This window comes from Poromitra crassiceps (assembly GCF_964638095.1).
Source record: "Poromitra crassiceps genome assembly, chromosome: 11".
NCBI classification, from domain to species: Eukaryota; Metazoa; Chordata; class Actinopteri; order Beryciformes; family Melamphaidae; genus Poromitra; species Poromitra crassiceps.
Genome location: NC_139643.1, coordinates 52,241,458 through 52,254,925, shown reverse-complemented (window position 1 = coordinate 52,254,925; position 13,468 = coordinate 52,241,458). Strand labels below are relative to the sequence as shown.

The 13,468-nt window shown below is 42.6% G+C and overlaps 1 protein-coding gene across 2 annotated transcripts in view; it reads left to right on the top strand.

The window, feature by feature from the left end:
• Positions 1–1,003: 1,003 nt before the first annotated feature.
• Positions 1,004–13,468, top strand: part of glcci1a (glucocorticoid induced 1a) — a 41,499-nt gene continuing 29,034 nt past the window's right edge. For both annotated transcript variants that reach the window (XM_083645571.1, XM_083645570.1), the window contains exon 1: positions 1,004–1,732. In XM_083645571.1, coding sequence (XP_083501697.1) covers positions 1,372–1,732 — 361 coding nt within the window. In that variant the 5' untranslated portion in view covers positions 1,004–1,371. The remainder of the gene's footprint in view (positions 1,733–13,468) is intronic.

Genomic DNA, 13,468 nt, shown 5'->3' with positions numbered 1-13,468 from the left:
TAAATTATTTTTACATGAGATTTGAAACCCAGGACTTTTCTTCTGAATGTAAAAAGGTTTCAGATAATATCTCGATTACTGACCAGGATGCAAGGTTGGTGATTGACCCTCACAACAAAGTCCAATCACTTTGTAAGCAGATTTGCACTAAGAAGGCCACAGGGCCAGATGGCATCTCTGCTCAAAACGAGATGTGCTCCAGAGGGGTGTCCACCAGCATGGTGCCCCATCTTCCAGAAATCTGTGGACTGACACACCATCCCCACCCTCTGGAAGAAGTCAATAATTACACCTGTTGCTAAAAAGTCTTGCCCTAAAGAAAATAATGATTTTAGACCTGTCACATTGACATCCATTGCTATGAGATGTTTTGAGAGGATCATGGTGTCACTGCTCAGGAATGAGGTAGAAGTAGCCTATGTTTAGACCCCTTTCAGTTTGCTTACAAGCAGGGGCGTGGCACAGATGATGTTCCACGTTCGTGGTATCGTTTAGCTCGATTGCGATTGTCTGGTAAAGTCAAACCAGATCCATTCATGGTATGGGCCCCTCGTCTAGTAACGTGTCTGCTGAGAATATAATAATGTGTTACGTTGTCGCCCCCTATTGGAATTTCAACGGCCCCTCTGCTGTAGTGGGCTGCAGCCGGGGCTGTGACGACAAATACGGAAGTGAGGTTGAGAACGTGCCAGTTACTGTTATTTGTTTACAATATAAATTATATACACGTATATCTATGTTAGTTTCGCTCGTTATTTTTTTTTTACATGACCTTACTAGCGCCTCTACAGAGGTCACTAACCAATAGCGTGTCCTTACATTTCATGGTTAACCTGCCGCTAATTACTATTGGTGGACGCTTCGATACGTCGAATGAACATATCCAGGAAGTAGTCCAGCACCAATCAGAGAGCAGCTGTAGTCATTTGGCCCCGCCCCCCTGTGTGTCAGGCTGTGCGCTGTCTTGGAAATCGTGGCGTGGTAGTAGTGAGTGAGCGAGGAGTTGCAAGAAAGACAACAAAGGACCAAAGCGAGTCAGTAATGCGGTAATAACGTCTTTTTCCAGCTGGAAATTAGTTCAGAACGGTACACGCGCGTTAGCAGTTTTACTTATCGGCTAAGTAAAAAGAAGAAGTGTTTTAATAACTTTATAGGACTTGCTAACGTCGCAAAAATGTAGCTAAGCCACTATCTGGGACTGTAAATGAACTTTAAGAAAGAAAGAAGCGTTTCATAACTGACCAACTTTGTTCAAAATGGCTGGTTAACTTACTGACAAAACAAAAACTCCAAAAGTCGTGCTCTAGCTCTATTCACCAGGACTTTGGACTTTTTCAACCAACATTATCCAACTTCATCATCAAGTAAATCATGTCAGCATCGACATCAGCAGCAGCCAGCTCATCCCAGCAGCCCGCAGCAGTCACTCCTCCCACCGCCTGCAGCAGCAGCAGCGGCAGCACCGCGGTCCGCTTCCAGCAGCCGATCCGCGCCACGGTGCCCTACCAGCTCCTGCCTCTGCCATTGCACAGCCCAACCCGCTCGGCTCAGCCTCCTCCTCAGTCCGCCTCCTCCTCCTCTGCTGCTGCTGGGAGCAACACAGGACCTGCGACGTCCCCGGGTGGAAGCAGCAGCGGCTCGGAGGGCAGAGCGCTCAGCAGGCAGAGGCTCTCACCGCCGGACAGCAAGAGCTCACCTGAACGCTCCCCCACTTTTTCGCCTGTTTCCAAAGGTAGCGTAATAATGTCATCTGGCATCCATCTCTTCTGCATCCATCCTCGTTCAGATAGCTTGATGCTATGCTAGCCCCCGAGACGTGTCGTTATGTGAGAGACCGTCGCACACCAGACACCCTTCACAAATCTGGCGATTGAATATCTCACTGATTGTTAGCAAAGATACGTGCACCGAAGATGGGACCCAATACCTTTTTCCGAATCGTCAATAGACATTTGTACTTTCGGCATACATAATATACATCAACAAGAACTGCCTTTTAATAAAATTACAACTTTTATATTCGGTTCCCACTGCTCGCTACCGCCCTCCGTGGTGTATTTTGGTGGAAGAAGATTGTGGGGAATAGCTCGCGGACCAGTTCTAAAGGTGCGCATCTTACCGAGATAAGTCTTATTCTGTGGATTTCATGTATACCGAATTATAGAGTCGATCCTAATAATTTATATAGGCCTAGAGTCATATTTTATGGGCTATGCACTTTCTCTAATAAGCCAGGTCACGTTCAAATTGCCAGGTTGGTGAATACGGTTTTGTGTGACGTTCTCTCACAACGATGGGGCGAGATGCTAGGCTAGCTGGTAGCTCCATAATTGGGTCATATTCATTGGGGATCTGAACTGAAAAACATCCGTAAGCGCTATATAACGCTAATCGCCACATTTCCACAATAGATGCTGCAACGACGTTTCAGATTATATCGTTTCTAATTTTTTAAGCACACCAAGATAATGCTTCTAGGCTGTTTGTGTCATTCGTCTGTGCAGTGTGCAATTGCGATTACAAGGGATTAATTTGACATTACGACAGTTGTTTTTACATAGCATTGAAACGATTGTTATGAATATAGTATACATGGATGCATGGGATGTGTAGTGATGATGTAGCTTCTGTGTTGAAGATAAACAGCCCTTGAGCTAGATGAGATGCGCGGATGATTGGCCAGTTTATGGAGGTTTATAGAGATGTACAGGAAGCTTATTTGTTTATGACATTCTGCTCGTGCACCACCATTGAAATGGAAAGAATTACGTCGTCAGCTGGAAGCTCTATGGCAACATTGGGGCCTAGCAGCCTCCCAGACATAAACAGAGCCCTCTGGGCTAGCAGGCCAGCCTATGCAATTACACGTTTACATATGAAAAAAAAAAAAAAAAATGTTGTGAACCAAACAGAAGGAAACCGTGACTGCTATTCTTTTATGGTAGATCATGTGTTGTCCTTGCAGGTTCACTATATCTTATCTGGAGTGTTTGCAATCCAGCCAGCATCCAGCCGTTGTCATGTTGCCACAGTGGTTTTATTATTCAGCTTTATTGCTCCTACATATTTTGGAGATAGGTTTTTTTTCTTTTTTCTTTTAGATCAAGCACAACCTCTTTGCTTTGCATCTCAATCAAAAGTGGTTGCTTGTGGCTATTTCACTGGCTGTGTTCTATCAGAAGAGTACATTCTATATTTTGCATTCTTTGTTGATCTAGACCTGTTATATTTGGTCATTTAATCATTTCATTTAATATAATCCATAATTATGGAGACTTAATCCTGAAATTATGATTTAATGGCTGCAACTATTTGAATGTGATGGAATAGCTTAGCGTAGCAGTGATAAACCTAGCAGCTAAAACATTCTAGGCTACTTCAGGTAAAGCAGGAAGACAAACAGTCTTTGGCACACTCCTCCCTGCATTATTTCCTTTGTCAACATCTTAATAAGGGAAGATTAGAACCACATTTTTGTGACTGATTCTCACGCTGCAACCTTCATGCATTTTCAACACTTTTCGTTGCATTGCAGGCCTGGTTCATGTCGTCACCTATCCCAGATCATGTCATGTGCACACAGATCATCATGTCATGTGCACACAGATCATCATGTCATGTGCACACAGATCATGTCATGTGCACACAGATCATCATGTCATGTGCACACAGATCATCATGTCATGTGCACACAGATCATCATGTCATGTGCACACAGATCATCATGTCATGTGCACACAGATCATCATGTCATGTGCACACAGATCATCATGTCATGTGCACACAGATCATGCTGGACCTGAGGAAAAGACGCTAGGTGGACACAGGCCCTAAGGCATCCATAATATGCTACATCCATAATATGCTAGCTTGTCAGGAGGGGGCTAAATAACGCTCCAAACGTAGGTTAAATTTGGGCGAGGGAAAAGTATTTCATTGTGGTTCCTTGACCTCTCAGCTCAATTTATCTGAATGAAAATTGGTCCAATGGATAATTACCCACAAGTCCCCCCATTACAGATAAGGTAGGTTTTTCACAGCCTAAATAGCATGAATAGCTTGTGGATTGATTTCTTCTTTTGTTGCTCATCACATTTTGTCTCAACAAATGTGTTATACAGTACATGCAAATACTTCTGATAAAAAACGTATAGAGAAATACATCATCTTAGTGTCGTGTGTTGATCACAGTTGTAATTAAAGGGTTGGGGCGGCCCCGGAACATTCTCACATTTCAAAGTGGCCCGTGACATTCTTAAGTTTGGGAACCTCTGAAGGTGCGTTCACACCGACCTATTAAAGTTTTTCGCTGGCGTCGAGTTTACATACAAAGTCAATGCAAACGAGCGATTGAGCGTATATTCGCCTGGGAGAAAAATCGCTGGGCGTCCGAGCGGCAGAGACAGAGCGATAGAGAGAAAATACGCTCGTCGCTCGAGATGAAATATCCCAACTCGAGCGAAAATACGCTGGCATCAGTCGCTCGCTGTTCAACGCTGATTGGCTGCCGTGTGAGAGCGAGTCAAGGATCACACTGGCTTGGAACAAACCGCTGGTTTATTGTGTGGCAACAAACCGCATTGACAGCTGATTGACAGCTGACATGAAGTGAAGTCTGTCCTACCGGTATGGAGCTCGCATTAGGAGCACGCTGATAGGCTTTAGCTTGTAAACAATGACGGTGGCTCGTAGTGGACAAATATCATGACATTGCGTAACGTTATAACCCCCACATGTCCGTCAATTCCTGTGCCTGTTGATGAGCGATTTAAACACAGCGACAGAGCGATTCCAAAGGGTTGAATCAAGCGACAGAGCGAAAAATAAATATCTTGGTGTGAACACAGCTTGAGGCTCTGCCATAGAGCTCATATGGAGAACTCATCTGAACCTCTGCCATAGAGCTCATATGGAGAACTCATCTGAACCTCTGCCATAGAGCTCATATGGAGAACTCATCTGAACCTCTGCCATAGAGCTCATCTGAACCTCTGCCATAGAGCTCATATGAACCTCTGCCATAGAGCTCATATGGAGAACTCATCTGAACCTCTGCCATAGAGCTCATATGAACCTCTGCCATAGAGCTCATATGGAGAACTCATCTGAACCTCTGCCATAGAGCTCATATGAACCTCTGCCATAGAGCTCATATGAACCTCTGCCATAGAGCTCATATGGAGAACTCATCTGAATCTCTGCCATAGAGCTCATATGGAGAACTCATCTGAACCTCTGCCATAGAGCTCATATGGAGAACTAATCTGAACTTCTGCCATAGAGCTCATCTGAACCTCTGCCATAGAGCTCATATGAACCTCTGCCATAGAGCTCATATGGAGAACTCATCTGAACCTCTGCCATAGAGCTCATATGAACTAGGGATGGGCATCGAATTTCGAATTTTCGAATAATCGTTGTTATTATCAAGGTCGACTTTTATTATTGAAATTCGAAATTCGAAAAAAAAAAAAAAAAAAAAATTTGAGTGAAATGTTGCATTGTCTCCCCTGATTCTAAGTATAGTCAAATCGCTTGGTTTGAGCAAGTAAAACAATTTTTATAAGCATTTTAAGCAAGGTTTATGGAAAAATGAATGGCGGATGAAATCCCATGAAGAGGGAGAGGGGGTGACTTTGGCACCCCTTTGGCACTCAGACCTGAGCCTACTAAATATTTAATGAACCACTCATGATTGTCAAAACTGTTTTTTATTTTCGAAAATGTCAATGTCATGTAACATGTTCTTTACTTCAGTGGTGCAATGCTTGTTTGAGCTAAAAATCCACAGCAGAAGCTTTTTATATTAATTAATAAAGCCGTAGACTTAGAATCAGGGGAGACAATGCAACATTTCACTCACAAAAAAAAAAAAAAATTACATTTTTTTTTTTTTTACATTTTTATTTTTATTTTCGAATTTCGAATTAAATTCGAATTTGGCCAGCGAATTTCGAATAGTGTTTTTGCTAGAAATGCCCATCCCTAATATGAACCTCTGCCATAGAGCTCATATGGAGAACTCATATGAACCTCTGCCATAGAGCTCATATGGAGAACTCATCTGACTATTTGACGCTGAACGACCACCTCGGTCCCCGCCACTTCTGGGGCCAGTTGCACCAAGTGGTCTTAACTATGCCTGGTCGTAACTCCTACGTCGGTCTTAGTTAAGACCAGTCTTTAGAGTGGATTTACGCCTGTTGCACCAACAGGGCTTACGTCTGGTCTTAACTACGCCGGTTGTAGCAATGCGCGTCCATGTGAATTGCCGGGGAATGTGCCCTGATTGGATGATGTTGCAAAAATGTGCCTCGCGACCTGCTTGGAGCGTCACTGTGCCACTACGCTCTATCAGCCACTACTGTATGTGCATCACTACACCCTCCCTCCTCCCACCCTCCCTCGCTCCGGGGGAAAATGGCGGCGATTGAGTGCCAGACAGTCTGAATGAAATTGAATGTGACGTTCCCAATTCTATGTATTAAATTCTAAAAAACGACCTTCAAAATTTGGGAAGGCTAAGCCACACAACTAGTTTGTTATAATCGAACGTCACGGACGGTGAGGACTCAATCACAGCAGGTCTCCACTGATAGACTACCACGGAGATCTCTTACAGGCACAGGCACCTTACGCCTCCTCCTGACCAGGCGTAATATTTACGACCGATCTTAGTGAGAAAAAGGCTTACCGGCGTAGCTGTTAGGTCGTAAAGTTATGACTGGCTTAGCTTAAGACAGTCGTAAGACCACTTGGTGCAACTGGCCCCTGATGATTACTACTAAGAACAACATCCTGAAAGGAGATATCAACACTCCTTAGGTTTCAAAGAATGATCGTAACACTTAGTTTGCAGCCACATATTAGTATCTATCTGTTAGAGATACAATCTTGTTAAAGAGGTTAGAACAGATCCTTCATTCTCATTCCATGCAGATAGTATCGCTGTTGGCCAGTTTCTTTTGTGAACGTAACTCTTTCCAGTGAGTTGTGGGAGTGCCACACATAGATATATATAAAGGCTAGATAGCTTACCCGCGCTGCCGGCCAATGGAGAGCGACGTCGTCGCATGGCGGCCATCTTGCTACAGGGAGCTACTAGGAGTTATGAGCATCTGTTGTTGGGTTAGTATGGCAACATCATATGATCATAACTCCTAGGGAAATGGATGAAACTGCATGAAACTTTGTGCCTGAATCCCTCTCATGGCATAGATGCTTCGGTTTAATTTTGGTGTAATTTGGAGCTCATCAAAAAAATAGTGTTTTTAGTGTTTTTTTTTTTTTTTGGTCTATCTCGGGAACGGAATATGCTTGTAATAAACCAAACCGTTTGTAAATCCGTCAAGATTTCAGCGAGTTATGAGTATTTTTGTCTGTGCAGGTCACCAGCTACCATAGAACGTACCAGAAAGGCACTGTAGCAAGATGACGGCCGTTCAACGACGCTGCTGACTCCGCCTTAAGCCATCTAGCCTTTATATATATCTATGGTGCCACAGGCCTTGTGTGAGTTATGCATGTGTTGTTTGTTAGTTAAAGTCGTGTTGAGCCTGTCAGGACTTTGTGTGCTCATGCTGATGCTGAAAACCTTCCTATGCTAACAAGGTCATCCCGTGTGACATTGACTCAGTCACATGACCATCTCATACACTCCCACCAGTCACATGACCATCTCATACACTCCCACCAGTCACATGACCATCTCATACACTCCCACCAGTCACATGACCATCTCATACACTCCCACCAGGCCACATGACCATCTCATACACTCCGACCAGTCACATGACCATCTCATACACTCCCACCAGTCACATGATCATCTCATACACTCCCACCAGTCACATGATCATCTCATACACTCCCACCAGTCACATGATCATCTCATACACTCCCACCAGGCCACATGACCATCTCATACACTCCCACCAGTCACATGACCATCTCATACACTCCCACCAGTCACATGACCATCTCATACACTCCCACCAGTCACGTGACCATCTCATACACTCCCACCAGTCACATGACCATCTCATACACTCCCACCAGTCACATGACCATCTCATACACTCCCACCAGTCACATGACCATCTCATACACTCCCACCAGTCACATGACCATCTCATACACTCCCACCAGTCACATGACCATCTCATACACTCCCACCAGGCCAGGCCAGGGCTTCATATAGATCCAGAAGGCACAGTTTAAAATGCTTCAACTTGACTGAAAATGCAAATTCTATAAGTTGTCAATGGAATGTTTGTATGGGGATGTTGGTTAAATGCCTGAAATAAAGAAAAAGTTCATGAAACTGCGGCTTTGTCTTTGTGTTCAGCAAGATCATCTTGACAAATGAGGAGCACTTACATGGTTTCTGAAGCGTTTTCTGATGCATTTACGCTTCAAAGATCATAAAGTGGTCCTCATTTGTGAAGATGATCTAGCTGAACACAAAGCTGCAGGTCCATGAGCTTTTGTTTATTTCAGACATTTAACCAAAATCCCCATTTAAAAAAAACCCATTGACTTTGAGACAAGGGAACCAGGAAGTGCATGACTTCTGGGTTGGCCTAGTTGAAGAGAGGATTGGTAGAAGCAGTAACTCTATAGGTTAGGTTAGTTTGTAGTTGAAGAGAGGATTGGTAGAAGCAGTAACTCTATAGGTTAGGTTAGTTTGTAGTTGAAGAGGGGCTTGGTAGGAGCAGTAACTCTATAGGTTAGGTTAGTTTGTAGTTGAAGAGAGGATTGGTAGAAGCAGTAACTCTATAGGTTAGGTTAGTTTGTAGTTGAAGAGGGGATTGGTAGGAGCAGTAACTCTATAGGTTAGGTTAGTTTGTAGTTGAAGAGGGGCTTGGTAGGAGCAGTAACTCTATAGGTTAGGTTAGTTTGTAGTTGAAGAGGGGCTTGGTAGAAGCAGTAACTCTATAGGTTAGGTTAGTTTGTAGTTGAAGAGGGGCTTGGTAGGAGCAGTAACTCTATAGGTTAGGTTAGTTTGTAGTTGAAGAGAGGATTGGTAGGAGCAGTAACTCTATAGGTTAGGTTAGTTTGTAGTTGAAGAGAGGATTGGTAGAAGAAGTAACTCTATAGGTTAGGTTAGTTTGTAGTTGAAGAGAGGATTGGTAGGAGCAGTAACTCTATAGGTTAGGTTAGTTTGTAGTTGAAGAGAGGATTGGTAGGAGCAGTAACTCTATAGGTTAGGTTAGTTTGTAGTTGAAGAGCGGATTGGTAGAAGCAGTAACTCTATAGGTTAGGTTAGTTTGTAGTTGAAGAGAGGATTGGTAGAAGCAGTAACTCTATAGGTTAGGTTAGTTTGTAGATGAAGAGAGGATTGGTAGGAGCAGTAACTCTATAGGTTAGGTTAGTTTGTAGTTGAAGAGAGGATTGGTAGAAGCAGTAACTCTATAGGTTAGGTTAGTTTGTAGTTGAAGAGGGGCTTGGTAGAAGCAGTAACTCTATAGGTTAGGTTAGTTTGTAGTTGAAGAGAGGATTGGTAGAAGCAGTAACTCTATAGGTTAGGTTAGTTTGTAGTTGAAGAGAGGATTGGTAGGAGCAGTAACTCTATAGGTTAGGTTAGTTTGTAGTTGAAGAGAGGATTGGTAGGAGCAGTAACTCTATAGGTTAGGTTAGTTTGTAGTTGAAGAGAGGATTGGTAGGAGCAGTAACTCTATAGGTTAGGTTAGTTTGTAGTTGAAGAGGGGATTGGTAGAAGCAGTAACTCTATAGGTTAGGTTAGTTTGTAGTTGAAGAGATGATTGGTAGGAGCAGTAACTCTATAGGTTAGGTTAGTTTGTAGTTGAAGAGAGGATTGGTAGAAGCAGTAACTCTATAGGTTAGGTTAGTTTGTAGTTCAAGAGGGGCTTGGTAGGAGCAGTAACTCTATAGGTTAGGTTAGTTTGTAGTTGAAGAGGGGCTTGGTAGGAGCAGTAACTCTATAGGTTAGGTTAGTTTGTAGTTGAAGAGAGGATTGGTAGAAGCAGTAACTCTATAGGTTAGGTTAGTTTGTAGTTGAAGAGGGGCTTGGTAGGAGCAGTAACTCTATAGGTTAGGTTAGTTTGTAGTTGAAGAGAGGATTGGTAGGAGCAGTAACTCTATAGGTTAGGTTAGTTTGTAGTTGAAGAGAGGATTGGTAGGAGCAGTAACTCTATAGGTTAGGTTAGTTTGTAGTTGAAGAGAGGATTGGTAGAAGAAGTAACTCTATAGGTTAGGTTAGTTTGTAGTTGAAGAGAGGATTGGTAGAAGAAGTAACTCTATAGGTTAGGTTAGTTTGTAGTTGAAGAGAGGATTGGTAGGAGCAGTAACTCTATAGGTTAGGTTAGTTTGTAGTTGAAGAGAGGATTGGTAGGAGCAGTAACTCTATAGGTTAGGTTAGTTTGTAGTTGAAGAGCGGATTGGTAGAAGCAGTAACTCTATAGGTTAGGTTAGTTTGTAGTTGAAGAGAGGATTGGTAGAAGCAGTAACTCTATAGGTTAGGTTAGTTTGTAGATGAAGAGAGGATTGGTAGGAGCAGTAACTCTATAGGTTAGGTTAGTTTGTAGTTGAAGAGAGGATTGGTAGAAGCAGTAACTCTATAGGTTAGGTTAGTTTGTAGTTCAAGAGGGGCTTGGTAGGAGCAGTAACTCTATAGGTTAGGTTAGTTTGTAGTTGAAGAGAGGATTGGTAGAAGCAGTAACTCTATAGGTTAGGTTAGTTTGTAGTTGAAGAGGGGCTTGGTAGGAGCAGTAACTCTATAGGTTAGGTTAGTTTGTAGTTGAAGAGAGGATTGGTAGAAGCAGTAACTCTATAGGTTAGGTTAGTTTGTAGTTGAAGAGGGGCTTGGTAGAAGCAGTAACTCTATAGGTTAGGTTAGTTTGTAGTTGAAGAGAGGATTGGTAGAAGCAGTAACTCTATAGGTTAGGTTAGTTTGTAGTTGAAGAGGGGCTTGGTAGGAGCAGTAACTCTATAGGTTAGGTTAGTTTGTAGTTGAAGAGGGGCTTGGTAGAAGCAGTAACTCTATAGGTTAGGTTAGTTTGTAGTTGAAGAGGGGCTTGGTAGAAGCAGTAACTCTATAGGTTAGGTTAGTTTGTAGTTGAAGAGGGGCTTGGTAGGAGCAGTAACTCTATAGGTTAGGTTAGTTTGTAGTTGAAGAGGGGCTTGGTAGAAGCAGTAACTCTATAGGTTAGGTTAGTTTGTAGTTGAAGAGGGGCTTGGTAGGAGCAGTAACTCTATAGGTTAGGTTAGTTTGTAGTTGAAGAGGGGCTTGGTAGAAGCAGTAACTCTATAGGTTAGGTTAGTTTGTAGTTGAAGAGAGGCTTGGTAGAAGCAGTAACTCTATAGGTTAGGTTAGTTTGTAGTTGAAGAGAGGATTGGTAGGAGCAGTAACTCTATAGGTTAGGTTAGTTTGTAGTTGAAGAGGGGCTTGGTAGAAGCAGTAACTCTATAGGTTAGGTTAGTTTGTAGTTGAAGAGGGGCTTGGTAGGAGCAGTAACTCTATAGGTTAGGTTAGTTTGTAGTTGAAGAGGGGCTTGGTAGAAGCAGTAACTCTATAGGTTAGGTTAGTTTGTAGTTGAAGAGAGGCTTGGTAGAAGCAGTAACTCTATAGGTTAGGTTAGTTTGTAGTTGAAGAGAGGATTGGTAGGAGCAGTAACTCTATAGGTTAGGTTAGTTTGTAGTTGAAGAGGGGCTTGGTAGAAGCAGTAACTCTATAGGTTAGGTTAGTTTGTAGTTGAAGAGAGGATTGGTAGAAGCAGTAACTCTATAGGTTAGGTTAGTTTGTAGTTCAAGAGGGGCTTGGTAGAAGCAGTAACTCTATAGGTTAGGTTAGTTTGTAGTTGAAGAGGGGCTTGGTAGAAGCAGTAACTCTATAGGTTAGGTTAGTTTGTAGTTGAAGAGGGGCTTGGTAGGAGCAGTAACTCTATAGGTTAGGTTAGTTTGTAGTTGAAGAGGGGCTTGGTAGGAGCAGTAACTCTATAGGTTAGGTTAGTTTGTAGTTGAAGAGAGGCTTGGTAGGAGCAGTAACTCTATACAGTAGGTTAGGTTAGTTTGTAGTTGAAGAGAGGATTGGTAGGAGCAGTAACTCTATAGGTTAGGTTAGTTTGTAGTTGAAGAGAGGATTGGTAGAAGCAGTAACTCTATAGGTTAGGTTAGTTTGTAGTTGAAGAGAGGATTGGTAGGAGCAGTAACTCTATAGGTTAGGTTAGTTTGTAGTTGAAGAGGGGCTTGGTAGGAGCAGTAACTCTATAGGTTAGGTTAGTTTGTAGTTGAAGAGAGGATTGGTAGGAGCAGTAACTCTATAGGTTAGGTTAGTTTGTAGTTGAAGAGAGGATTGGTAGGAGCAGTAACTCTATAGGTTAGGTTAGTTTGTAGTTGAAGAGGGGCTTGGTAGGAGCAGTAACTCTATAGGTTAGGTTAGTTTGTAGTTGAAGAGAGGATTGGTAGGAGCAGTAACTCTATAGGTTAGGTTAGTTTGTAGTTGAAGAGAGGATTGGTAGGAGCAGTAACTCTATAGGTTAGGTTAGTTTGTAGTTGAAGAGAGGATTGGTAGGAGCAGTAACTCTATAGGTTAGGTTAGTTTGTAGTTGAAGAGAGGATTGGTAGGAGCAGTAACTCTATAGGTTAGGTTAGTTTGTAGTTGAAGAGAGGATTGGTAGGAGCAGTAACTCTATAGGTTAGGTTAGTTTGTAGTTGAAGAGAGGATTGGTAGGAGCAGTAACTCTATAGGTTAGGTTAGTTTGTAGTTGAAGAGGGGATTGGTAGGAGCAGTAACTCTATAGGTTAGGTTAGTTTGTAGTTGAAGAGAGGCTTGGTAGGAGCAGTAACTCTATAGGTTAGGTTAGTTTGTAGTTGAAGAGAGGATTGGTAGGAGCAGTAACTCTATAGGTTAGGTTAGTTTGTAGTTGAAGAGAGGCTTGGTAGGAGCAGTAACTCTATAGGTTAGGTTAGTTTGTAGTTGAAGAGAGGCTTGGTAGGAGCAGTAACTCTATAGGTTAGGTTAGTTTGTAGTTGAAGAGAGGATTGGTAGGAGCAGTAACTCTATAGGTTAGGTTAGTTTGTAGTTGAAGAGGGGCTTGGTAGAAGCAGTAACTCTATAGGTTAGGTTAGTTTGTAGTTGAAGAGAGGATTGGTAGAAGCAGTAACTCTATAGGTTAGGTTAGTTTGTAGTTGAAGAGGGGCTTGGTAGAAGCAGTAACTCTATAGGTTAGGTTAGTTTGTAGTTGAAGAGGGGATTGGTAGGAGCAGTAACTCTATAGGTTAGGTTAGTTTGTAGTTGAAGAGGGGATTGGTAGGAGCAGTAACTCTATAGGTTAGGTTAGTTTGTAGTTGAAGAGAGGATTGGTAGGAGCAGTAACTCTATAGGTTAGGTTAGTTTGTAGTTGAAGAGGGGCTTGGTAGAAGCAGTAACTCTATAGGTTAGGTTAGTTTGTAGTTGAAGAGAGGATTGGTAGAAGCAGTAACTCTATAGGTTAGGTTAGTTTGTAGT